Source organism: Corticium candelabrum, chromosome 1, assembly GCF_963422355.1.
Source record: "Corticium candelabrum chromosome 1, ooCorCand1.1, whole genome shotgun sequence".
In the NCBI taxonomy this organism is placed as follows: domain Eukaryota; kingdom Metazoa; phylum Porifera; class Homoscleromorpha; order Homosclerophorida; family Plakinidae; genus Corticium; species Corticium candelabrum.
In genome coordinates, this window is record NC_085085.1 from 10,086,315 (window position 1) to 10,112,494 (window position 26,180).

Sequence of the window (26,180 nt, forward strand, 5' to 3'; positions counted from 1 at the left end):
TGCGCAGAGGGTCTGGTATGTGCCAATATCAATGCTCTAGAAGACTCTGTTAAAATGCTAGGTTCGCACGCTCAGACATCTAGAACCTAGTTCGAAGAATGTTACAAATTAGAGCAGACGAAATTTTAATGTCTTAGTACTGAGCATCTAGAATATCAATGTTCTATCAATATTCCTTTAGCTGTATATAGTCTTGCGCTGCTTGTAATGTGTTTCAACTAGCTACTTTCATGATTCATTGAACGAATCTAATGTTCTGTTGTTCTCATTGTTAGTAGCCTTAAAGCTGTCTAAACAATGTGGTTTTTCTTAGTTTATTACAACAGCATTACATCTGACAAAAAAGCATAAATTGGACAGACTTTGTAAACAACACAGCCAATTTGTCACAAGCACCATTAATTAATATAGTATATAACAAATTGTCATGCTAAGTACTCTTCCAGCATTGTTTCGTCATCCCCTACTTCTTGCTTGGTTGTTCGCCCTATCAGCTCGTAAATCCTTTGAGGCGGAAAACCGATGGGCTCAGCAACCTTAATTGCAAGCATATCCATACTCAATGTTGTCCCTGAAGGGACATGTGTTGCTGCTACCACACTCTTCCCCAACTAAAAAAACCCAAACAGTTAGAAAACATGTGCAGATCAATTAAGTTAAACTAGTGTAGTAAATGATACAAGATTTTGATATACCTTGTTGTGACAAGCTATTTCACTGGCTCTCATTTCCTTTAATGGAGTACCAAGAGCAGTCTCAACAATTCGAATTTGTTTGATTAATTCTGCTAGCTCACTCATATCGAGCGAGGCAGCATGATCATTTCCCTTCCATGTCTTGTCCATTGTGATATGTCGTTCAACTAGTTTTGCACCAACAGCAACAGCTGCCACAGAAATTGTTAGACCACTTTCATGTCCCGAGTAGCCAATAGGAACGTCTGGAAACTCCTTCTGGTATGCCTATAAATACAAAGTCAAAATCTTAGTTAACATTTACGCATTATCCCCAAGTTTCAAGAATGGATGCCCTGTAGATTTAGAGTTATTAGCCTTACTGAAACAGACAAAAGAAAAACAGAATTTAGCCATGCTCCCTATATTGACGATCTCTATTTCTCGTATTGTAGATTGCCTTTGTAAAAGCTAAAAACATAGACCAAGTCATACACATCATTAAACCGTTTCAGGAAAGAATACACCTTTATTCTAGGCATTTCCAGAGATGTAACTATCCAACCATACCACCAAACCTGGGCAATCCCTACATACAGGATACTACCGTACCCTGTTATTAGGAACCATACTTAGCTGGTTAAGTTGCAATGCATATCTAAAGTTCTAGCTCTCTGAATGTACTAGTATGGGTTCAATTTCAGATGGCAACAGCAATATAAAAATAGCCGTTAGTTCTTTCTCATTGTTTCTTTGACTATTTTCAAAGAGTAGACTCTGTCTCTGTCTATGAGAAGTTTCTATCATCTAGAATGAAAATCATTCGCAAACCTTATGGGATAGCATGGGTAGCATGCATAGTATCGATTCAGCTGACTCAGTTCAACTTCTTACCGTAATACATCTGAGGTGCACATCAGCAGGATCAAGTGGATACGCACTGGTACACTGAAGCAAAGCAAAATTTGGATTTAATGGCTTGACTGTTTGATAGACTTGCCTCATGGTATCCATGGTTTGCATACCTAGACAGACATCTACTGATTAGTGATAGTAATACTAAAACTGAGCAATTTCATAGCAAATGCCTGATGAAATGACCATTGGACGTTTCTTTTTAGCTGCACGCTCCAGAAATGGAAGATTGTTAGTATCACCGGATCCCACTTTCAAGAAAGGAACTCGAAGATCATCCAACAAGAAATCAGCAGCTGCCTAAACAAGTTCAGTAGAGCATCACTTATCAAGATGCCACTTGTCCATATTGAACTAACTGACATTATACAGGGCCTATAGCCCTTAGAGTATTTATAGTTAGCTGGTAGTTGTATGGTTTTCGTGTGGTTTTTGGGTGTAGTTATGTAGTAGATTTATTGTCATTTTCAATTTGCTTGTTTTACATAATTTCTTGTATGTTATTCTAGTATTATTCTATGCTAACTGAGCTTACTAAACTAGCTACTAACATTTGTGATTACCATTTTCTGAGTTAAAATAAAGTGAGTGAGTGACTATGTTGGACAGAGGTATTGTTTGATCTTACTTCACTTTAGTGCTATGTTGATTGAGCTCCAAATAATTCAAACTATAAATGAGTGAGTGGGTCTTTGAGGTGTTTTAATGTCACAGTTAAACAGGGCCTACTGCCCTGATACTTGTTTTGATACATGCGAGTGAGTGGCTGCAGATACCTTCTACCGATTTTATGTGAAATAATAAATGAGTGAGTAGGTGAATGAGTTGTTTCATCTAGACAGAGAAATCCTCTAACAAAGTAAATCTACAAGAAACAATGCTCGAAAGTTTAGCTACATTCCCAGTCTAGCTACGTATATATACTTAACTATTATAGCGTACGTCTAACTTTGCTAACCTGGTCCATTCCTGACGCAGAAAAAATAATACCCACTTCTTCTTCAGCATATTTCTTCAGCTCATGGAACTGCGATTGACTAAACTCTAGATGTTTCTTGTGTTCCCCGTATGTCTTACCCCAAGAATGCGGGCTTATGTAGGGCCTCGCCAGCGCCGCTTTGTTAAACTTATATTCGAGTTCACTCTTCTGAAACTTCGCACAGTCTGCACCAGCAGATTTGACGAGACGAATCATTTGCTTGGCGATATTGATATCTCCCTGGTGGTTCTGACCGATCTCCGCAATAAAAAAGCAAGGATGGTCACCGCCGATCCACCTCCCAGGGGCTATCTCGAATTCAAGTGGCATTCCGTCGAAAGCAATCAGAAATCTTCAATAGGTGTGGTCCTCATGCGTTGTCGAAAGTCCCGTATGTCAGAAATGCTTTTGTACCCTGGAGTAGGTGTAATATGTACGTGTATTTTGAACAAGCTATTTCAATTTTGCGTCCAAGATTATCTGTCTGTGTTCGATGCGCATGATTGTTATTGGAGTTCTGCGTTTTGTGTTGACTGACGGCGACGTAACAGGTGCAGCCCGCCACGTGTTGTATTGTCCCGTATCATTTCAAAAATCAACCACTAGGCGTTTCCTGTACGGCACCTTGTGTCCTAGCTCGAAGTCAGCTGTCTTTAGTCCAATGGATGCTAATAACGTACAACAACGTCGCCAGATCAAAGTGTGCATTGCCACATGCAACAGGGCGGACTACTCTAAGCTGGAGCCGGTTATGGCAGGAATACAGGCTGATCCCGACATGGAACTAAGTGTCATCGTGCTGGGCTCACATCTCATAGATGATTACGGGTGAGTGTTTTGATGGGACACATTACTACGCAACTTTAGTCTATATAATTTTAGTTGACCTTTCCGTCACTAGGAAGCTACACCTTGTGTGTGCGTAGCGACGGTACTAGGGCATGCATGCATGATTTTGCTGTAGACATGCTGTATGTATTAGAGTTGAAAAGCTGATTTCTGAACTATGACCAAATGGAGATCTGACGAAATGCGCTCCTCTTCAAGTAGGGATAGTCTTTTTCTATTTTGACTGTACTCGTTTGATTACTACCCCACTCCCCATGGTTGGCCAGGGTCAAAGGTCAAGTATAGGATGAGGCTTTTCTCAAAAATTGACACCTAAAGTAGTTAATTGGTGGAAGTGATTGATCAATTAATTAACTTAAACAGCGTAGGGCTACACTAAAATTTTTCAAGCCACACACACCATCACTGCCTAAAATAGAGAGACCCAATCTTGACTAGAATTTTAAAACTTTTTTTCTGAAAAAAGAAATAGATGTGGGGGTTGTATAAAAAGTAATAGAAACAAGATCTATAGATAATATGAACCAAGGCCAGACATCACTAGTGAATCCTTCCAACCCACTAAAATGTAGGAATGTGGTTGGAAGGATTCACTAATGATGTCTGGCTTTGGTTCATATTATCTATAGATCTTGTTTCTATTACTTTTTATACAATCCCTACATCTATTTATTTTTTTCAGAAAAAAGTTTATAAAATTCTGGTTTGGTAAGTTTTTAAGAGTGCGTAAGCACAGCCTACTCCATTAATTAAACAAGATTTTATAGCCTAACAAAAATACACATTTCCTAAATCATACTTGGTCTACGTGTATAGTTTCATATCTCGAGCATGTGGATCTTAGGTTTACAGTGTACTTGCAAGATATGCTAAGAGCTGTGCAGTGTTTGTGTATATGTGGTTTGAATCAGACGTTACATTTAGTTGCAATACTTCCGCTAGTAAGTATGAAGCTGCGTTCTACTCGCTTCAGAGCTACGAGCATACGTGCATGTAGTTGTGTGTGTGTGTGTGTGTGTGTGTGTGTGTGTGTGTGTGTGTGTGTGTGTGTGTGTGTGTGTGCTGTAGCTCTATTGGTTAGAGAGTGCATTTGGAGAATAAAACATTCGGGACCTTGCAGGGTTATAGGTTCAAGTCACAGTGATGGCGAGCTATGGCATAATTTCCTTAAGCAAGAAACTTACACACATTTGCTTCTCTCAACTCAGGAGTATAAATGAGTACCTGGTCATTGACTGGGGTGGACATGACTGCTGGCTTGGCAGTAACATCATGCAACAGACGGGTACTTGTGGGCCTTGGTGTCCAGTCTCAAAGCTGCGCCATAGTCAGTGCCCTGGATGACTCTGGCCAAGCTCCAGGTGGATTGTAGCGCTGGCCCTAAGCCTCCATGTAGTGCATGGAGGCCCTGTCTCTAGAGGCAAGGGGAGCTAACTCCGCAACTGACCTTAAGGTTGATGTCATTCACGAATGACGTGGAGGGCTTGACATTTGTCAATTTGTGTGTGTGTGTGTGTGTGTGTGTGTGTGTGTGTGTGTGTGTGTGTGTGTGTGTGTGTGTGTGTACTGCAAAATATTTCGATCTCGTGCAAAAGGTTGAGATTGGAGAAGGAATGTATGCAGATGATTAGCTGTTAGATCTCCTGGTTGTCTACAACAATTTCTAGATGCATGCTTGCATAATTTTAAAGTTTGTGTCCAGTGGGGTATGAGTACTAGCATTTAAACAACTAAAGTTCTTGGTGTGGGCAACAAACAAGCTCGCATTTCCATTGATGGTCATGCATCACGTTACAGAATGTTGATGAGTTTGTTATCTAGACCACTTAATTGAAAACGCAAGATTCGTTAAGTTGATAGACATGTCACTATTATGAGAATCGAGATGCCAGTTTCAGCAGCGTCAGCTTTTTCTTCGTCATCATTGTTGACCAGGTGTCATTGAATGCTACACGCACACGCCGACATTTGCGCACGTGTACGTGACCAAGCGTGTGTACACGCGCATGTCGAGCGTCTTGAACAAAAGCTCGACTTCTACATGCGACTGGCTTGTACACAGTACGAGGTCTTTGATTTGCGGAAGTTCGGTCTTAAATATAATATGGTAGCACTAGACAACTGCAAAATTTTTATCATAGGCCACACCTCTAAGCTCGTAACAAACGTCACATTCCGTAGGGCCGAGCACTGCAAAGCCGACATTTTGTGATGAAAGCGAGCCGAATTAAATTGCTTATGCCATCATTTAGATGCTTGAAGGCGTTGGTGTTCCAACTACGGCAAGAAGAGGTATATCGCATCTGCGATTGCGATGACATTCAACGTCACTTCTAATTAATTATACCCATTTTTTGGGTTTGCTCGTTCAATTCAAGAGTGCGATTCTTTGCCTAATTGTACGCTTTCAGGTTTTTCAACTAAGAAACGTGTCAAGACTTCTTGTCGCCTTGTTCGTACACGTGTACCTAAACTGCTTCCTGTAACGTAGCAGGAGCTTGTGATTGGCTGCTTGGTTATTGTTTGTTAGCTGTTGAACGTAAGTAGGGTAGCAGGTTCAAATCCATTCCACAAATCTTTTTCTTAGATGTTTCTTTTTTATCATTAAAAAGAATACAGGTCAGCTTATTCTACATCGTTTCCCAAAGTTTTAGCTATACATATGCGGTAGTCAACGAGTTATGCATGACAAAAAAGAAAAAGAAGAAGAAGAAAGAAGACAAAATCCAGCGAAAACTCCGAAATTGACAAGTGTTTTTCTCCTTTTGAAGACAAGCTGAGATCAATTCAGAAGCGGTCAAGCGTAGTGGAACTTGTAAGGTTTTGTATCTGTCTTTTCCAAGATATTTAGCCGCATTTTAAGGTGATTTCTGGTATAAAATCTGGCCTCGCCCACACAACCTGGTCCATCCCTACATACAGGGTACTACCGTACCCTGTGATATAGTGCCTGAGTCATCAAAACCTTCAACACGTTGACAGGCATGTGCAAGTTGAAGAATATCAGCATTTCTACAGACACAAATCTATGAAACAGTTACTGTGGAAAGCGTCAATTAGCACTAGTTAAGGACTGAAAGGTGTGAAATCTTAGAGCTTTGGTCAAAGTAGGGGCTGGGGGCACTTGAGCCCTGGGAGTAATAATCAAGCAAGTAACAGTCACTGCTGCGCAAGTTGTGTTTGTGTAGCAGTCACCAGATTTGATTAGCAATATTTTTATGTGATCAGCAAATATATCTGACCTATGCCAATATACCAACAACAATCAGGCTAATGACAAACAACACTACTTAAGCTCTGTTCACACTAGACCAGAAATGGATCACGATAGACTCGACCCAGTCTCACTCTGCCCTTGTCATTCCCTGGATTGTCCTTGGCAGAGAGCACCTTGGCTTCAGACCACCCGCTGATGTCACTAAATGCTGCCATTAGTGTGCACTGTGTGCCAGCTGCCTTGGGCACATTTTCGCATGCCTGGTAATCGCCCTTGCTGTGGTTGAAAATACGTGGTGCACAAACACTGCAAATCGCCAGAAGAGTGATCATATTGCTTTCTGCACATATATTCGTATTGATCTAGGAGTTAGTACAGCCTTTGAACTTGAGTTTTGTCTTTTGTCGGACGATCCGGGTGTCTTACTTGTTGTTTGCGCTTTGAGTTGGCTAAGAGAGCTTCCAAATCTGATGCAAGTGAGTCTAGACAAGAAAGAGCTGAGAGACAGTTAATGAGTTGAAGTGCAATGTGTGCTTGTCAATGAGCGAGACCGTTAGCTGCTTGGTTTACATCTTGTATAAATTATTGCTTCCCGGGAGCTTTTTATTGGAACAACATACCTCTGATAAACTCTGCATTTGATACAGATCGACAAAGTGCAATAATGGCGAGCCCTTAGTGCATTTAGTGGTGGTGGTGGGCGGTCTGAAACTAGTCTCTCTCCGTCGAGGATTGACAATCTGGGGAATGACGAGGGGAAGTGAGACTACTGGTCGTGATCTGATTGAGAATGTTATTTCTTTGCTTGTTGAAAGCATTGATACAGCAATATAAGACAATTCAAATTGAGCGAGAACAAAGAAGATTAATTAAGGAGGTTGGGTTAGATGTTCCAACTACCAGGAATTTCCAAATCAGCGCCCAGCCAAAAGACCGTCCACTGGGCGATCTTTGGAAATCTTTCTCATTTACAGCCCATGAGCCGCTAATGAAAATGAAGATTGTGGTGTGATTTGACATTGGCGCCCAAAGTTGGTCAATATTTCGAGGCTGTATATAATGTGTGTTACTATTATTATTACTATTGTTATTAGAAATTGTAGTCAATCAGACCAGTTTGTTTTATAAGGTCGTACAAGAATCAAAATTAAAATATTACTTAGGAGTGCTTAGAAGATCGTTATTTTTATGATTTTGTAGATCTACTCATCGTTTCATTTCTGCTGATGGCTTCAGTATTACTCAAAAGCTTCATACAATTGTAAGAGGAGAAGATGAAGCTGCAATGGTGGAATCTGTTGGTCTGTCACTGGTCAAGCTGCCTGATGTCCTGTATCGTCTTGATCCAGATCTTCTTGTTGTTCATGGGGACAGATTTGATGCTTTGGCTTTGGCAACATCTGCTGCACTGATGAACTATCGAATTCTGCATCTGGAAGGAGGAGAAGTGAGTGGTACTATTGATGACTCGATTCGCCATGCAATCACCAAACTTTCTCATTACCATGCATGTTGTACTGAACGTGCACGTCAGCGTCTAATTGCTATGTGCGAGTCTCCATCTCGTGTTCTGCTCTCTGGTTGTCCATCTTATGATAAGCTCCTTCGTGCAGACACATCATCACTGGAACGTGTCTGCCATCGGTACCAGGTGGATCCTAATGATTTTTTAATTGTCATTCAGCATCCTGTCACCACAAATCAGGTTGAATCTCAAAAGATGTTTTCAGTAATGGTAGATGCTGTCATTGAATTCAATCATTCTACACTTTTTCTGTTTCCAAATGTTGATGCTGGAAGCAAAGACTTGACCAGAATTATGCGTCGTCGTGGTCTTGAGTCTCATGGACAGCATCCCAATATTTCAACAATCAAGCATATACCATTCGATGAGTTTATGATTCTTCTCTCCAAGTGCAAATGTATTGTAGGAAATAGCAGTGCTGGTGTTAGGGAAGCTGGTGCATTTGGTACTCCAGTTGTCAATGTTGGGTCTCGTCAAACAGGTCGTGAGACAGGAGAAAATGTAGTCCATGTTCGTGATGCTGACTCCAAGGAAAAGGTTTTAAGAGCTCTTCAGTTGCAGTATGGTAAACGATATCCTCCGTCTCATATTTATGGTGATGGTCGTTGTATCCCACGTATTCTCCAATTCATTAAAGAGATTCCATTCAAATCTGGTATTCAAAAAGGCTTCAATTTTCCAGCCATGCCAGCCAGTTCTAGTCAAGATATTGATCATATCCTTGAAATACAGAGCGCTTTGGCCATTGACATGGGGGGCACAAACCTTCGTGTTGCTATTGTGGATCTTAGAGGGCAAATTGTTTATTACACAAAAGTTCCCAACCCACCTGTTTTTGAAGAGAGGATCGATGTACTGGCAGCACTGATTTCTGATGCTAAGAAAAAAGCTGTTGAACATGACTGTCGTCTGCTGGGAATTGGTATTAGTACTGGAGGCAGAGTTGATCCAAAGGAGGGAGCTTTACTGGATGCCACATCTCTTATCCATGACTGGTCGTATGTGAATTTACGTGCATTGCTTTCAAGCAAAGTAGAGTTGCCTGTGTGGGTTGACAATGATGGCAACTGTGCTGCTCAGGGAGAAAGACGCTTTGGAAAAGGTCAAGGAGTGAAAGACTGCATTACGGTCATTGCAGGCACAGGTGTGGTCTTTGTTGTTGTCACTGATTTTTTGTCCAAGAAATTACCTTATCTCACCAATTTTCATGGGGCATTTGTTTAAGCCATTGCAAACCATGTATTATTTTATGCAAGTTTGTTGTTCCTTGTGAGGATTCTATATTGTTGCAAACTTATGTTTTTGAGAACTCTGGTTTTTTAGCAACCTAGGCATTTTCAGTTAGTTACCTATTGTCATTGTTGTTAAAGGAACACTTTACTAGTGCATGCTCTCTTGACTCTGTTCTCTACCCCTAATCGTTTGGTCACTCTTTAAGTTGGAAAGTTTGGCGCTATCGCAGAGCAAATTTTATATCTGAGCATTATGATAAGACCCAAAAACAAAAGCGTAATATATGAGACGGTTTCCGAAATGACGTCCAATAAGTGTGGGTTTTGTTTCACCGTTTTATGTAGACTTTGACATGTGCCTTTGTATCACTAACTCACCTTCAATCTATCTACAGCGAAGCACACAAATTGCAATGCTTAGGCTGTAGAATGAAGGCACTTGGTGGCATGTGATTATGCACAGTGATGCTCATTTTGTGTATCACGCAAGCAATTTTGTACTGTACTTCTTTTCGTATAGTCTCCTTTTGTAGAAAAAAACATAGAGGAAAGAGCAAAGGGCTGAACGATGTTCTTGCCACTACTTCTAAGCTTATTCCACATTTCAGAACTCATCTGTAACATGTTTGCTTTCACTGTCAGAGTCGCCTGAAGCGTCTAGATTCGTTTCTTGTGTACACTTTGCTATGTTAGTAGCTGGCCTCGGAAAGCAAGACTAAAACAAGTATGCCGCGCAACACAGCAAGCGTACGGTTCACAGCCCAAGGTTGTATAACGTCTATTGCACGTGTGTGCATTGGTGAAGTGTCGCTTTAAGAGTTCATACTCTAAGATGGTAGTGAACCAGTACTGTATTTGCCATTTCCAAAAAGGATACGTACATACACATATCGTATGTAACTTTACTGCCAATGACTCTACTGTTTGGATGATCTTCAGTGTCCTCATTGTGGCTGACAGTTCTAGGTGCTCTTCTGTTTAGTCACCATGTTTGACATGTGTTATGCAAGAATGCTTGGATAACAGTGGTTTTTTAAGAAACATGTTTCCTTCCTAAGTCTAAACATTTCAAGGTGAAGAATATTGTTCATAAAGAATTTGGGGCAGTACGGTAATAATCTGCGTCTTCATTTCGCTTTCATCTTTGTTACCTTGTCTAAGTCATGGACTCAGCTTGAGCTCAGCTGCTTACATTTTTAGGGGAACACGAGATCATTGTCTACACTTTTCTGATTCCCTCATACCCTCTTTTTGCAGATTAACAAGTGACTGCGTTTACCTCAAACTATATGATTATACACAGGCGTGTTAAAGTGTCAAGTTAAAGTCAAATGTTGTTGTTAGCTAGAAGACTATTGTAGAGAATGCTTTATGCTAGCTATTCTGCAGCAGTGGCCGTGAGTAGTTTCAGCTAGTGTTTGTAGCAGTGGCCACCCACTATGCAGTTACAGGCTGTCGCCCTATTACAATAGAACATTGTTCCAATGTCACACCTATCACTTTCAATCTGAAAGGTGATTTGTCATGCCAACATCCCAGAGTGGTACACAAAAAGATTTCTCTCGGTCTTCATGTAGCCAGATCACTTTCCTCTGAAGGTCTGGTTACACGAGAGTAGCATTTGGAGTTGTATTGTTATGGTGGAAATATTGGCACAGACAGCGCTAACTGATGCAGCATGCAGATAGTAATAGTCAAAGTGCTGTAGTTACTGTATTGCTAACAACAGAATGCTCACTCTTCTAAACGCTCAAGTGTGAATAAGCGTCTCTTTTAGTTTCTTATTTACTCATTTGAGAGTATATCTTGTAAGGATACTTTCACTAAGATATTGCTTCAAGTTTTTTTTATTGAATGATGTTTTTATATATTGATGTCTGAATATGTAGGTATTGGAGGTGGTATCATTCTTAATGGTGAGGTCCAATATGGCTCTACATTTTGTGCTGCAGAGTTAGGCCATGTCGTTGTCAGCATGGATGGTCCTCTTTGTTCCTGTGGACAGCATGGCTGTGTTGAAGCATATGCTGGTGGGGCAACGTTAGATCGAGAAGCTAAGTCTCTTCATGAAGCAGGAGAGCTGAATGATTTCCTAGAAGCAGACAGAGAAGTTTCTGGTACGTAGCACTATGATTTGGAAGTTGACTAGTTTGAATTCTCTTCGCATTACAGGAGTTCATCTTACAGCTGCTGCCAAACTTGGAAATGTTAATGCTGAAAAAATTGTGCGACGTGCTGGCACTGCTTTAGGAACAGCTATCACTAGCATGCTTCATGTGGTCAACCCTAGTCATGTTATTTTGTGTGGCCATCTTGCCCCTGTTTATTACAATTATGTGAAAGCTGTCATTCAGCAACGAGCACTACCATCAGCTCGAAAGGTAGAAATTGTGGTGTCAGAAATCAGTGATCCAGCACTGCTGGGAGCAGCAAGTTTAGTGCTGGACTACAGCATTCGACGTATTTATGGTAACAGTCACTAAAAGGAGAGCATAGAGGAACTTTGCTCATCTGTTGACGAATTAATAAATGACATTAATGTGAAGTTTGTGTTCTGTGTGTCAGTATGTTTTGGAAAGCGTAGATTTGTGTCTTGTAAACGTCAGTGTAAGCTTGCAATTGTACTGCATTTGACAGACAAATGTTTAATTTGTGAAAGCAAGCTGCTACAATGACTATTATTTATTTGATATTTGACATGTTTGATTAATTAACTATTGGTTTTTAGTCGTTTTACTGAATACTTTGGTTGCACTTCAATAATTCAGCCAGCTACTAGGAACTGCCGTTGCGCTCCGTGTGCTGTTTCAGATACTCTGAACGTATACTAGCTACGCCTAGTGTAGCGATCCCGTGTGGCCAGTTTTTTTGTGAGAGTCACGTGAACTGCTACAGAACAATCAACATTCGGTTGACCCTTGAACTCCACACAAATTGACAATTACTCTAGAAAGTGCTCTTTGTGTCAAATTAATAGTGTCTCCACACTCACAATGAATGGTACTAATAGATAAAGTATTTATTCATTTTGTATTTAGCTGATTAATTAATTACATCTTGTATCTGTACAACAGTTAAGCACTTGTCACGTGTCTTATGTCGTCACATACGGGCAAATCAGTTTCGCCTGATTACAATGGCTGAAGCTGTAGAGGCTGTCGATCGCGAACGGAGTAAGTTGGAAAAGCGCCTCCGCTCTGTAAAGACGTCAACAATATCATCACTGTCTGAGTTAACTTCTGAGTTGACTCAGCTTCAAGAAAGCATCAGACGAAGTAGAACATTGCGAGAGTCTACTTGTCTGTTGTTCGTGTAAATACAGTTTTTGTTGGATAGACGGTGACGGTGAAGAAATGTCATGTGAACAAAATAATTTGTTACTTCAAAGTCTAGAGCTCGTGAGAGATGGAGTTGGGAAGCTCAGCGGCGAACACAAAGACATCCACGGCAGCATTTCTAAAGTCGGAAGAGCCATTGATAGAGTGAGTGCTTTTTCGATATTTAGGTTTTTACTGAGTATTCTGGAAGACACTGCGGGTTTAGGCGTATGGGATGCTGTTGTGTTCTCATTATTTCAACTAGTAATTAATTAATTAATTAATCTAATCTAATCTTATCAACATTGCATGTTACAACAATTAATTAATATTTAAATGGTTGCAATTTATAAATTCCTAAAAGTTTAAGCGTATTCCTAGGATCACAAATTGGGCTGAAATGGTTTTGATAGGCACTCATTCTTTGTTAGACAGTCTTTAGAAGACAGTTTTGTAGATAACTTGACAAACAAGACTGGAAGGTCATGTGATTGTGGTCTCCAACCATAACAAGATCATTGTGAAGGTTTCAAAGACAGCAAAATTTTGAAAATTCTTTGAGTATAGGCATTTGTGAAAATTAGTAGGCATAATTTCAGCTATGAGCCATAACAAAGGGGACCTTGCGAAAGTAATGTGACGTAGCAGGTAGCATACTCAAACCATATATTGCTGGAATGACTTTTAGTCTGGGAGCTATCTGGCTCTGACTATATGGGTCATGCTTTTAGGAGTTTGACATACCCTTAGTTTGGTCCCGTCACGGAGTGGTATTTGCAATTGATCATACCTGGCAACCAGGCACAATGGACAAAACACCAGTCAGATCTGCAAAACGTTCCCTTCATTAAAGATTTTTTACCAGAACAGTCTAATTCATGTTAGGATTTGCCAGTCTTGTGGGAAATAAGCAACCGAACATACCTGTTTGCAACTGCTGGCATGAAATCCATTACTTTCATGACCTACAATATTTACCATATCCATCCAAATACAAGCCCCAGCCAGGGCTTGAATTAGATGGTGGAATGCAATAAGCTTCTTTGTGTACTAATAAATGACCTATGACTTGTATTTAGGCAGGGGTTTTATGGTACGAACATATTGACTACGTTGTGTGACATTCTCCAGCATCAGCCCGGTTGCTTCTACTGATTGTGATTTGTCGTTGCTGATGTAGAGATGATGCTTTACTTCCTTCGCAGTGCTTTGATCTCTCAGGCAAGGCGTTAGAGCATCCTCCGTGCCATCAACTTTAGTAGTGATTTCTGCACACTTGAAAGAATGATAGTCACCAGCGTAGGGTCTGGGGGGAAGCTATAGCCCCAAACATTTTGGGCATGTCACTCCGCTTCAAGCAGAACTCTAAATTAAGTTACCAAATTTTCCACTTTATCTTAGAGTAGTATGTTGACGATGACGCTGACTCTTTGATAACACAAATCATCATTTCAGTATGCTAAAACCACTGTCGAAAAGCCGTGGACACGTGAAGTGTGCATGCCCATCATGTGTACGACAATGATACGCTTTTTGGCAATAGCAGAGTCAAAGAGACCGCATAAAAAAAGCAGAAGCTTTTCCATCAATTTCTCAAGTAAGTTTAAGGTCGACAACCCGATTGACTATGGAGAATGGAATCTCTGCTACGTAATGATTTGCATGCACTCTGTACTTTCTCCACTCTGTGCTCAGGTTATTCTAGCTATAACTAGACTTATTGCTCGCTAGATTACAAAATGCTGAAATTGGTCAACACCTGTTTGCACTGAATTAGTACTAGAGATATTGTCATCGAGATGCCATTTGATTGCAGCTAGACTTGAAATCTTCATGGCAGAGAACTGCTTCCACTCCTTTATGCACACTGACGGCACTAAGTCTCCCAGTCTATTTGTAACTTGAAATTGATACTATTTAGTCTACTTACATGTCTAGAAACTGTGAGTGAGGATCATCTCACTGGCATCATGCCGGTGGAAGTAAAAATGGGCGTGGTTTTGCAGACTGATTGATCCGCCCCAAAACTTGAGGACCACATTACGCCGGTGTGATAGTTTCAAATGAGTGGTTGAGTAGGTGCCTTAGCTGCAGGTTGAAACAAGTACCGTCTCTACGCCTGCAGCTGAAACAGGATGAGTCTTTTATTCAGTCTGGGTCTTTTATTAAGAACAACACTCAGACTAAAAAGCTGGATTTACAATATGCCAACGCTTGAGCATTGTGTTGTCTTGCTTGGGAGTGGCAGGCGTTGCATCACATGCGTTGTACCATTCACAATATGATTTCAGCGTACCATAGACGCTGCTGCATGAATTCTTGAACTGACCACTTGTGCTTCGATTGTCTACTGGCAGAACTCTGCTGGAATCCCCAGCTTGCTCAAAATCCATTTCCGTGCATTTTCCTTAGCACATTGGTCTTTGTACATCTTGCAGCTGATCCACAAGCAATGACAGCTTCCTACACAATCTAGAGACTGCTCAACGTCGAGTACAGCGCCGAAAAGTAATCATTGCTCACAGAAGCCACACATACATATTTAGTTGGCTGTGATTGGTCGAAGTCTAGGTGATACTTCCGACGCGATGTGCTCAGCTTACGGTTCATTGCTCAAATAGAACTCTGTTCTATTTGAACGCATCGTGTCACGTCCCCCTTCTGTCACATTGCGTCAAGCCATGTACAGTTTGAATTTAGTAGGACGTGACGCGACCCACGCAATGCTTGTACGAATTTAGATTGATGTTACAGGCAATGCACGTGGAAGGAAAATAGCATCTAAATTTGTGATTCTACACGATAATGCTAGCTATTATGGTTTTCAGAATGCGTAGAGCTGTGGAAATGTCGGTGTAAACAGAGCTTCAATTACTAGTTCAAATATACCAAGAAGTGACTGATAAGCTAGGATGTTGCATTGTGCTAGAGCTGTAGCATCATTGGCTGACTCTTTAACAAGATGCAGACAAACACATGAAAGCACAAGTAGCTCAGGTCTAGAGAGTTTACTGAGGGTGCATTGGATTTGCCCATTGCAACCATTCCAGAATAAAGAGAAGTCATTCCAAATCAAACACTCGTCCAACTCAAACCGCATTCCGGAATGATGATGTGTTGTTGAGGTGTGTGATGGTTGCGCAGTAGTTTGTGTACGTTTGTTGTCATGGCTATGAGCTATTGCACATGTATGGTTTGCGGTTTGGTCAAACCAACAGGTATTCCCTTCATTCTCACACTGTTTAAGCTTTAGTAAGCCTATAAGCCGAGTAACCGGTCGACAAAGTGATTTACTCAGAATAGTAAACCGATCATTCTGAATGCAAATCGAACGATTATTCTTGTATTCTTAGTATTCTGAATGGTTGGAATGGGCAAATAAAATTAATTGAATGCTTTATTGGAATAACTGGACTAATGGCAGTGCCACTGTACACAGAGCTAAATGCTGACATGAAGTCACTATGTTATTACAAAAAAATATAGAATCTCGTGACCATGTCTGAGTTGTTCAATGCTTGCAAAATCAACAACCTCACAACTACTAAGATTTCTATCATATTCTCCAACTAGATTCTTAACGTTGAATAGCTATGATAGTATTAATATGACATCATCAAATATAAGACATCATCAAGCACACGTGATGTCACTATCGCTGGCCAGTAAAATTTTCTCGTTGCAACTCTGAGACTTGGTACTCTTCTTAAAATTGTTTAAGTACAGTTACTTTAAGTGATGATCTACATTGCTGCTATTTTTAAGCTATTGACATTTGAAACTCATAAAGTATCTGTAACTAGTCACTAAGTGTTGGCTGTGTGTGTGTGTGTGTGTGTGTGTGTGTGTGTGTGTGTGTGTGTGTGCGTGTGGGTGTGTGCATGTGTGCGTGTGTGTTTGTAGCTCAATCACTAGCGAGTTGTATACGGTGAATGGAAACATCTGGACTTGTAGGTCACAAGGTCAAGTGCAGGATGAGCACTGGTGTAATTCCAAGAACTCACACACAATAGCCTCTCGAATAGAAAGGAGTACTTGGTCTTTGACTAGGGCTGGACTGCTCGTTTTGGGCAAGACGATCATGTAGCATATGGGTACTTGTGGGCTTTTGAGGTCCAGTTCCAAAGCTGTACCAAAGTCAGCTGATAAAACAATTTTGTGAAAACTCTGATTTGAGGTTAACCATTGATTGAATTGCTTTCTTAATAATAAGTTAATGTATTTAATTAAGCTGAGCTCCTACAAGTACTTCCTCATCTATATAGTAACTGAGTTGTAGTAAATCTCAGTACATGTACTGGTAGATGTAGCTAAACTTGTTTGTTCTTAGAATTTTACATCTGACATTCACGTGTGCAGTCAAGACAATGTATTGGATTCTCCAGAACAAGCCTCTATGTTGAACGAAGTTGTATATGAACACTTTTTGAGACAGGGACAGATGGCTGTGGCCAAGTGCCTTATAGAGGTTTTACTTGTACCTAATTGTTCAAACATCAAATGCTTTATTGATATGTGCTAGTGAGTCTTTGTGTTTGCAGGAAGCTGGTGTTGTAGTTGATCAGGCACATCACAGTCAGTATGTCCAATTGAATTGCATTCTAGAGGCATGTAAGGCGAGAAACCTTAGCCCAGCATTGAGGTATGACATTGCAGTTCACCTTTAGAACGAATAATAGAGTTGTTGACTGAATAGTTGAAAGAGAGCCTTGAATAGTAGAAGGTTGTAACAGTCTTGTGAAAATGTGAAAAAATTGTTTTACTCTGAGCCTTCAGTGTTTGCTTTGGAATCAAGTAATGTGCTTTGCTGTCTACACAAGGCATGCAAAAGTATCAGCTTGAAGATTAGACATGATATTGGTTGTGAGGATGAAATGTGAAGCTGTTTGTAGATATTTGAGAAAACAGTTTGTAGATATTTGAGAAAACAGTAACATAATGTGTATTGTTGTAAGAGATCGTTTGCAATTACAAACACATTGTGGATGTAGCTACATAGTGAACAGTGCTGAATACAAGAGAAGTCTCACAGTGTTTGCGACAGTATTGGCCATACTGGCCAATTGCCTGTTGGGTAGTGAGATCGATAGCCAGTTGAAGCATGAAAAGTAGTCATTATTGCTGCTTGGGAGTGAAAATAGTAGGCATAGTGTAGGTACAATCTTTTTATTAGTGCATTGATCGACCAACTGTGTCACAAAGTGGTTTGGGTGTCAATGCTTATATGGGTTGTTTCCAGGATAGTGCTACTTGCAGGATGGCTTATCTGTTGCAAAGATGAAACCATCTTGTTCCTGTTGGCACGCCTCAGGCTTCTCTCATTGTCCCTTGCTAGTCATCATTGACTTGCCTTGAGATGTTTTGCTCATGTGTCATAATTACTGGAAGGTGTGGAAATTACATGTCCAGTCACAAGAGGCCTGGTGATTTCCCATTTACTCTTACTCTGTCCCAGTGAAGCATGAGATGTTCTTACTATATGGCAGCCATAGACATGGGAACAAAACAGCTCTTTTTGCATATCTCTTGCTTGTATGCAGTGTCGTACTATGGGGAGACCTGTGTAACACTGTCTAACTCTGTTAAATAATTTATGGCAGATTATTCACAGATGTGGTGTTTTGCTTTTAGTTGGGCAAGTAAGCACAGAGACGCATTAGAAGCTCATAACAGTCAACTTGAGTTCAAACTTCATCGTCTTCAGTTTTTGTCACTGCTACAAGCTGGTGACCTTAGAGCAGCTTTGGATTATTCAAAGAACTTGGCTTTATATTCAACATCATTTAGAAAAGGCAATTACCGAATAATCTGTCAATTAACTTGAAGTGTTTAATTTGGTTCATTGTTTTTGTCTAAAGGCTATAAAAGACAATGCATGCTAGTACAGCTTATTGAAATATCTGCATGTGTAGGTTATGAATAGTGCTAAAAGCTTGTAATTGTATGTCTTGCAAACAGGTAATATTGAGAGAGAGAGAGAGAGAGCAGAGGTTGTTGTGCCAGGAGAACGTACAGCATTTTTTAATGTGGGACATAGTTATCAGTGTTGCTGTAGTAGCAAATTTCTCTTGTCAATTTTTTTGGGGAAAGTGTAATACTGGAGATGTTATGAATAAGTTCAATACAGTAGCCTGTGGTGATGCTGTTAAGTTGTGATTGTGCTAAACAATATGAAAAAGGATATTGAATATGGCAAGGTGCCCACATTCAGGTGGCATCACAAGCCAGTTTTCCTGCAAGTACGTGGCTCGGTTCCAGGAGATTGCTAGCTTAGACCCAGACCTCTCATGAGTAGTGCACAGGAGCTCAGCCATAGGGCTGGGGGTGTGACCTTAATGGCAGCTTCTGGCATTTAGTAACAGTTTACAGGTGTGTGTGTGTGTGTGTGTGTGTGCGCGCGCGCGCGCGCGCATTTCACAGGTATTTAACAAGGCTATATTTCGAGTACTTTGATATAAGTGGGGTGTATGGGGTTAGTATTTTAGTACTGTTCAGTTGCTTCATCACTATTGTCTAGCAGCTGCTGCAGTTTTTGGCTAGTTTGGTTGTAAATATCTTTTCTAGAAGTGCAACAGCTCATGGGTTGTTTTCTGTACATTTCACGAGGCTTGGGACAGTCTCCATATGCAGAATTGCTACATTCAAGGTTGTGGGAAGAGGTTTGTGACGACTTTATGCACGAAGCATGTGCAATACACGGCCTTGCACTGAACAGCCATCTGGCAGCATGGTGAGCTTCATGTATCTCGTGCATGCTCTGGTGCAGTCTACATGTCTGTTTATTTAGCCTCAGTGTTGGATGTCAAGCTCTTCCCAGTCTACTGCAGATCAAAGCTGTCATGCAACAGCGACAATGCCCAGACATGTGGATCTCCATGAATGAGCTTCCGGTTCGCCACACCTGTACATTGTCAACACCTTGGAGTACACTGACGTTTGTCTTTCTAGATTGACATAGATCCTGGATTGAAATTCCAATACCATGCTGTCTTTGCTTGCCCTATTCTCCGCCAGCAGTGTACAGCAGAGAACCCACCAATGAGGCTGACATGTGGTCACGTCATTTCAAAGGAAGCAATTAACAGACTTGTAGCAGGAATAAGGTGATTTCAAGAGTCCCTTATTACATAGCTCATTTGTTTTTTTGTCTCGGTTGCTACTGAGCATCAAAAGAGCAAAGCTCGCTAACTTGTATAAAGCGCTCTGCTGTAGTTGCTTGACAAAATCAGTTTGTTTTTTAGTATGCTTGAATTTACTTTGGTGTGTGCGCGCGCGCGCATTTAGCGTGAGCAAAATATTTCTAAAGTGGAAATCTGATAGGGTTGGACACATTCCAGACTTGTGTGGGTTGAGAAGGGAGATGGGCTGGTTAGGTTGGGACTCAATTTGGGACCGAAAGTATTGCTAGTTTGGCAATGCATTAGTAGTAAGAGTGGTGCTTTTGTTTGTTACAGATTGAAGTGTCCCTACTGCCCTGTTGAAATGACATCTGATGAACCAAGACAAATTTACTTTTAGTAGACTTAGGAATGACGCTATACAAATATAAGGTTTTCTTTATCATCATTTGAACTAAAGTATAATATAGGACCAATCGGTCAATCGAGTGTATGGTGTGTTCACGTGACAAGGCGTGGTTTGTTGTTATTGCTACTCGTGTTGCTACCTGTTGCTTGACGTTTATGTCACGTGCAGTTGTTTTTGAAACGCCCAGTGTTCCGGTCTGTTCACGACCACTCAATGGCGTCTGAAGTATCCAAGCGGAAGAAAGCTATGCAAGAGCTACGTCGTAATATTGACTTGCTGCTAAACGCTGACGACAAGGACTACCTCCACTACGTACTGAAAGAATACAGCACCTACAAAGACGTCGATCAGCTGGTTCTTGCCCTTTGTTCGTGTCTCGACAACCCTCGAAAGTTAAATCTTCTCCGCAACATTAGAACGTTGGTACCGTCAGCTCACCTCTCTCGATTTGACAAGTTGGCTCCCTACCATCTAATGGAAGATCCGTACGTTGCACCTAACGCAACAGTCAGAAGCAAAATGAATGTCAGAACAATCGTCCTAGTCTCGAGAAGGGGAGACAGCCTCGGATTCAGTATACGAGGAGGAAAGGAACACGGTCTGGGAGTGTTTGTGTCTCAAGTCGACGTGGAGTCTGACGCCTATGCGAGCGGTCTTCGGGTCGGAGACAGGCTGGTAGACGTGAACGGTTTGTCATTTGATAGGATCGCTCATTCGAACGCCGTCCGAGTCTTGAAGAGCGACGGACGGCTGGAAATCACCGTCCAATCGACTGGTAAGATACCTGCGCATCACAAGGACAACGACGCACATTCATGGTATGCGATATTTGATTCCTTGGCCGTTTCGTATTGAAACGAGCTTTGTCTGCTGGTATTATACATGCTATAGGCTAGATACGAGGGGCCGTCCACTATCCACAGCTACAGTGAGCGATGTAAGACAGGAGTGACGTGCGATCGAGCTATGCACTAGGCAATAACGATGTGTTATAGACGTCTTCGAGTTCAGAAGGAGTGAATGCCGAGCAAAGAGTCAAATCTGGACACGAAACACGGAAGATAAGTTTGACACGAACTGAAGGAGAACTCGGTTTGAGTATTCGAGGTGGATCAGAGTTTGGTCTTGGCATTTACGTGTCAAAGTGAGTCGTCATTTCTAGACTGTTTGCATGATTTCTATACGTTATCGTGTCTAAGCAAACGAACGATAGCCTTAATTAATAAATGTTTTTCATTTATAATTAGTGTGGCGGAGGGGTCGGTTGCGGCAGCAAATGGTATAGAACTTGGAGACCGGATCGTAGACGTCAATGGCGTTAGCTTCTTAACAATCGAACACGGCGAGGCAGTAGAGACGATACGAAGAGCACAGCAGCTGTTCATCACAGTCAAGGTAACCGGTGATGACGTCAAAAGTGACTATAATCCTAAAGTTAGGGTCACCAGCAAATACTGATGTTGCAGAATTCCGGCCGCGTACCAAGAACAACGTCGGGACCCGGTCAATCCCGGTGGATCAAATACAGCGGTCTGATTGTTCTTAGTCGCTGACGTTGGCGAATTTATGTTTCTACTAGATGTCGTTTATAGGCAGCGGGCGTAGTAGTCGCAACAGTTCATATTCGGTCTCCTCTAGTCTACCGGACATGAGAACTCCTAATTCGATCGAATTTTTGGAAACGAGTAGAGACAGTAATCGCATGTCAGCAGATAGCAAGCTGGACCGTCAACAGTCATTGTCACTTCGAGAACCAAAGGCGAGATCACACGCACTCGTCTCGTTTTCTGCTCTGAAAGCCAGAGGCCAGCGCCTAGCCGGATCTATTATCAGGAGAACGTCGAGTCTTCGCCGCAGCCGTAGCAACTCGGAAGGACGAACACTGGATGATGTCAGACGAGAACACGAAGCCACGATGGCGAACGCAGCGAGCACGCACGGGGGTTCCGGAAGAGAACAGTCGAGTCGCTCGGAACAGAGGGACGGCGATTCCGACGGCTCGATACAGTACGCGCCGGCTGCTCGCATGTTCTCGAGAGGTGTGGGCTCTCAGGTGATGTGGACGGAGTCTCGACATAGTAGAGCTCGAAATATGCTGGATGCTGCGGCAAGTAAAGCGTTAGTTCATGAGGAGAAGGCAGCGTTTTGGCTTCATTTTGATAGGGTAAGGAGAGGGTGGGTTTGATGCTTTGTCAATGTGATGATTGCTGAATATGTTTCTAGTACGAGAAGGAACAAAATGTGGAAAATCTAGTTGTGTCCATTCTTCCTATTCTAAACACTGCAGAGAAACTGGAGCTGCTTAAAGAACTGCGGTAAGGAACTATCATGTTAGGTCACTCTTTACTTTACTTGTTTGTCAATTGGTCCGCCACTGTATACACTACCGGTTGAGCATTCGGTGTGTGTGTGTGTGTGTGTGTGTGTGTGTGTGTGTGTGTGTGTGTGTGTGTGTGTGTGTGTGTGTGTGTGTGTCAGTATCGATATGTGGTGTACTTATCTATTTAATTAATTTGTTTTATTGCATTAATTACTGCACGTCGATACGAGTTCCGTTTCAAATCATTTCCATATCTTACTTGTGGCCTTGTAGAAGCAGTACAGTACCGTTAACAGGGTTATAGTGCAGCATTCTGTCTAATAGGTGATCGAAGGTTGAATTACGTCTCTTGTACCCCACTGGCGTAGGAAGCACGGGCTGGGACTGAAGCCGCCCACTCAGTAGAGCAAGGTTTGTCCGTCACATTATGGACAAAGCTGTATGAGGTCTGGGGAAACGAGGTTAATTACCTTCTTTGCGCCAGTGTTCGGAGAGCATGTTACATATCCGTATACCTATGCGTATACCTTGAGCACTCCAGAGACAAAGGAAGAGTTTTTAAAAGGCTAGGATATTTCAGAAAATTCTGTTCAAGCAATGGCGTTCACAGCACAGTCCCCTGCTCGTAAGCATATTTCGCCATTGTACCCGGTTGCGACGACAAATTGAGCGAGTCGTCATTAGTGTAAAAAGTTATAAGTTCTTAGAGATTACATTATTATTTTGCTCTCTATATTATGTTGCAATTTCTTGGTCATGTTCGTGAGAGTTGGTAGCTGTACTTATAGGAGCCGTTTCAACCAAAACGAGACGGTAAGTTGTATGCATGGATATGCCTGTTTGATTAATTTACACTTTGTATCGACAGCTAACTATACGTGTAGTAGTTGAGTAATAGTAGTAGACAGTACCAGCGGTTATCAACAGTTATTAGCCATCTTAATTATCATACATATATCTTAGGTACTGCAGTAGCTTGATTTCCGTTCTGTCGTTCTGCAGTCCTCTACTTACTGCAAGACACATAGAAAAATTTGACGAGCTCGTGAGTCGCAAAGAAGCAACGATGTTACGAGAAAGAGTCAGACCGGCGGTGGGACCGGGCGCTGAGGGTAGGTTGTATTTGTAGCGCGCGCGCGCGCGCACGCACACACACACACACACACACACACACACACACACACACACACACCATGCGCACACACACGCACGCACGCACGCACAACTGCGATCACAGCGTTTTTCGTATAGCTAGTCACAGAGCAGCCCACTCTCAGCTGATGGCGGCAATACAAGGTAATTTTCAAACCCATCGAATAGATTAAAGCAGTTCCAATTGATCTGTTCAACGTCGCGCCGTTTCCCGTTTGTGTTCTCAGGTCAGGGCAAACAGAGCTTGAAGAAGAGAGTCACAGCAAACTTTGACAAAGAGAAGCGTGGAGATGGCGACAGTAATGGCTCCCCGCCTAGAGGCCACAGTCAACAAAAAATGGGAGTGTTTGCTTCATCTTCAGCTTTGACGATGCTGGAGAAAGCATCAAAAATGTACAGTAGAGATGTGTTCGCTATGCATGCTGACAAGATATTTGATTGAATTGTTTCACAGAGAGCTAAGCCCAGAACTTAGACGGAGGGACTCGTTTATGGCTTGGAAAGATGAAAGCTCAGCGGCATCGAGACGAACGAAATTCGAGAAAGATCTCCAAATCGCTTTGGTATTGCCTAAGAGAAGACGAAATCTCGGTGTGCATGCACATGACACAATGAACATTGTGTTGGTAGATGCTTTACTTGTCATTCTGCTTGTAGGTCTTGTCATCCATGGCGGTGTGGACACACCTCAACCAGAAGTGCTCATTCAAGCTGTAAAAGAAGAGAGCATAGCAGCCGATGATGGATTTCTGAGAGCAGGATTTGAAATTGTTAGCATTGACGGTTTTCAGGTAAAAGGTCGAACACACGCTGAGGCTGTGAAGATAATCTCTCAAGCGGTTGCAAGTGAAAATCCGACTTTGGAGTTAGTTGTAGTTCCTCCTAGAGAGTATTGATCTAATGAAGATGCTTTAGAATTGTAAATTTTTTCTAGACTTAAGAAAATATTCATTAGCTAATATTTAGATAGAGGCAATTTATTGTATTAATGGTTGTTTTATTTGACAAATGTGCCGTTTAAGGATAGCGAAAAAAGTACGTCGTGCTCAACCAGATCGGTCCGGTTTGTAAGATCTCTTGTAAGCACGGGAGGCAAACCCTGCCTCAGACCATTATGGCTGTCTAGACAGAAGACATGACTTTACGCAGGATCCGAATGGATCCAAGGAGCACTGTTTTCTGTAATTGCTGCAGGTTGTGATGATCTGGAATAACGTCCAGCCACCATGCAATACCTGCGTGCACTGTACCCAACGCTCCCAACACCACTCGAACGACCAGTGTCCGACACTGCCACATGCGGCTTACCTCCACCCGCAAGTCATGCTGCACTCTATTTCGTCAACTTCTCAGCCTCTCTCCTGGCAATGTTGCCATCAACAGGACAGCTGATATCAGTAAGAAGACAAGTGTTTGTATTCTTATTTCTGAAACAGATGTCAGGACGATTCACCGATCTTCCTAGCAGTAGGGATGGCTGTATCCCACATCATAGTGATGTCGTCAGTCTCCACAAGCCTATCAGGAAGATGCTGGTAGCATCTGCTGAACCTCAAAATGACGACAAATGTTCCAGTGGATAATGGAGGCCACCTGCAGGATACTGTGTCGATCAGGGTAGTCCATCGGTGCCAAGGCACCACAGCCTGCCACAATGTGGTCAACTGTTTCCAGGCCTACACTGCACAAGAGGCAAATGGGACTGACATCTCGATGCAGAATATTGCGTTCATAATACCGAGTCCGAAGAGCTTGGTCTTGAGCAGCAACAACAAGTCCTTTAGTTGCAGCAGGAAGATTCGATGATTTTCGCCATCTGTAGATCTCTCTCATGTCCACAGGTGGTTTTTTAGTGAGACGGCGATGTGACCATCCATAGGTTTTCTATCTCAGGTCTGTACACGACGAGAACCGCTGCACGTGTACGAAAATGTTTTGTATCTGTCTGAGGCGCTTGCTCGAAGACACCATCACACAGAATGGTCCCACTTCCATGCAGACTCTGCAACTTGTTGTCCCTATAAAGACTCCCTTGCAGCTGTGCAGTAAACTGACGGGCCATGCGTTGGATCGAATGAGAGGACTTCCTAGCATCACACTCCTGTACCATTTGCATGAAGAGATAAGAGCTGCTACGAAGGTAACAGTCCATCCCACAATACAAGACTGATACGTCGACTCGATCTGACCACCCTCGGTGCACGGAGCGTACAACCGGTCAACGTCTGCCGCAGGATGGTGGACACCGTGCATAGAGAGAAGTTTCCTGATCCATCGATCAAGCTGCTGCAGGTCTGTGTGGTCCTCCAATGAATGACACCAAAACCATGCTTAAGTAAGAACCGATAGAGCAACCCGTTGATGGCCAGAATCTTGTTCCAACCGTACAACTCGGTCTGGAGAACCATCTTAACTCTACGAAAGTGTACTCACGACGAAGCGTCCCCCGTATACTGCTGTGCTGGATACCATT

The 26,180-nt window shown here is 42.0% G+C and overlaps 4 protein-coding genes across 4 annotated transcripts; 3 read left to right on the forward strand and 1 right to left on the reverse strand.

Moving 5' to 3' along the window:
- Positions 1-300: 300 nt before the first annotated feature.
- LOC134180559 (sialic acid synthase-like) lies at positions 301-2,928 on the reverse strand. Its single transcript, XM_062647738.1, has 5 exons — positions 2,548-2,928; positions 1,763-1,889; positions 1,569-1,699; positions 696-962; positions 301-611 (listed from the first exon to the last, which is right to left on the reverse strand). Exons 1-5 carry the CDS (start codon positions 2,896-2,898, stop codon positions 426-428), a joined length of 1,062 nt encoding a protein of 353 aa, XP_062503722.1. The 5' UTR covers positions 2,899-2,928; the 3' UTR covers positions 301-425.
- Positions 2,839-12,132, forward strand: LOC134180548 (bifunctional UDP-N-acetylglucosamine 2-epimerase/N-acetylmannosamine kinase-like). Its single transcript, XM_062647728.1, has 5 exons — positions 2,839-2,929; positions 3,205-3,396; positions 7,835-9,303; positions 11,281-11,508; positions 11,564-12,132. The coding sequence occupies exons 2-5, from the start codon at positions 3,230-3,232 to the stop codon at positions 11,872-11,874; spliced, it is 2,175 nt and encodes a 724-aa protein (XP_062503712.1). The 5' UTR covers positions 2,839-2,929; positions 3,205-3,229; the 3' UTR covers positions 11,875-12,132.
- Positions 12,133-12,513: 381 nt separating this feature from the next.
- Positions 12,514-20,319, forward strand: LOC134181062 (E3 ubiquitin-protein ligase RMND5A-like). Its single transcript, XM_062648263.1, has 9 exons — positions 12,514-12,666; positions 12,728-12,873; positions 17,039-17,176; positions 17,250-17,350; positions 18,340-18,500; positions 19,273-19,438; positions 19,496-19,598; positions 19,657-19,811; positions 20,163-20,319. Exons 1-9 carry the CDS (start codon positions 12,528-12,530, stop codon positions 20,224-20,226), a joined length of 1,173 nt encoding a protein of 390 aa, XP_062504247.1. The 5' UTR covers positions 12,514-12,527; the 3' UTR covers positions 20,227-20,319.
- Positions 20,320-20,348: 29 nt separating this feature from the next.
- Positions 20,349-24,731, forward strand: LOC134181050 (PDZ domain-containing protein 7-like). Its single transcript, XM_062648252.1, has 12 exons — positions 20,349-21,053; positions 21,127-21,172; positions 21,231-21,379; positions 21,483-21,630; positions 21,702-21,765; positions 21,828-22,399; positions 22,459-22,550; positions 23,558-23,667; positions 23,807-23,851; positions 23,935-24,100; positions 24,162-24,298; positions 24,365-24,731. Exons 1-12 carry the CDS (start codon positions 20,449-20,451, stop codon positions 24,601-24,603), a joined length of 2,373 nt encoding a protein of 790 aa, XP_062504236.1. The 5' UTR covers positions 20,349-20,448; the 3' UTR covers positions 24,604-24,731.
- The last annotated feature ends 1,449 nt before the right edge of the window (positions 24,732-26,180 follow it).

Coding starts and splice junctions, on each gene's coding strand:
- LOC134180559 (XM_062647738.1), bottom strand. CDS start 2,898: ATGCCACTTGAATTCGAGATAGCCCCTGGGAGGTGGATCGGCGGTGAC. Junction 1,890..2,547: donor CTGCGTCAGGAATGGACCAG/GTTAGCAAAGTT, acceptor GAACTTGTTTAG/GCAGCTGCTGATTTCTTGTT. Junction 963..1,568: donor TGCACCTCAGATGTATTACG/GTAAGAAGTTGA, acceptor TTGTATTTATAG/GCATACCAGAAGGAGTTTCC.
- LOC134180548 (XM_062647728.1), top strand. CDS start 3,230: ATGGATGCTAATAACGTACAACAACGTCGCCAGATCAAAGTGTGCATT. Junction 3,397..7,834: donor CATCTCATAGATGATTACGG/GTGAGTGTTTTG, acceptor ATGATTTTGTAG/ATCTACTCATCGTTTCATTT. Junction 9,304..11,280: donor TACGGTCATTGCAGGCACAG/GTGTGGTCTTTG, acceptor CTGAATATGTAG/GTATTGGAGGTGGTATCATT.
- LOC134181062 (XM_062648263.1), top strand. CDS start 12,528: ATGGCTGAAGCTGTAGAGGCTGTCGATCGCGAACGGAGTAAGTTGGAA. Junction 12,667..12,727: donor TCAAGAAAGCATCAGACGAA/GTAGAACATTGC, acceptor TTTGTTGGATAG/ACGGTGACGGTGAAGAAATG. Junction 12,874..17,038: donor TCGGAAGAGCCATTGATAGA/GTGAGTGCTTTT, acceptor GTTTGTTCTTAG/AATTTTACATCTGACATTCA.
- LOC134181050 (XM_062648252.1), top strand. CDS start 20,449: ATGGCGTCTGAAGTATCCAAGCGGAAGAAAGCTATGCAAGAGCTACGT. Junction 21,631..21,701: donor AGCTGTTCATCACAGTCAAG/GTAACCGGTGAT, acceptor CTGATGTTGCAG/AATTCCGGCCGCGTACCAAG. Junction 23,852..23,934: donor GCTGATGGCGGCAATACAAG/GTAATTTTCAAA, acceptor TTGTGTTCTCAG/GTCAGGGCAAACAGAGCTTG.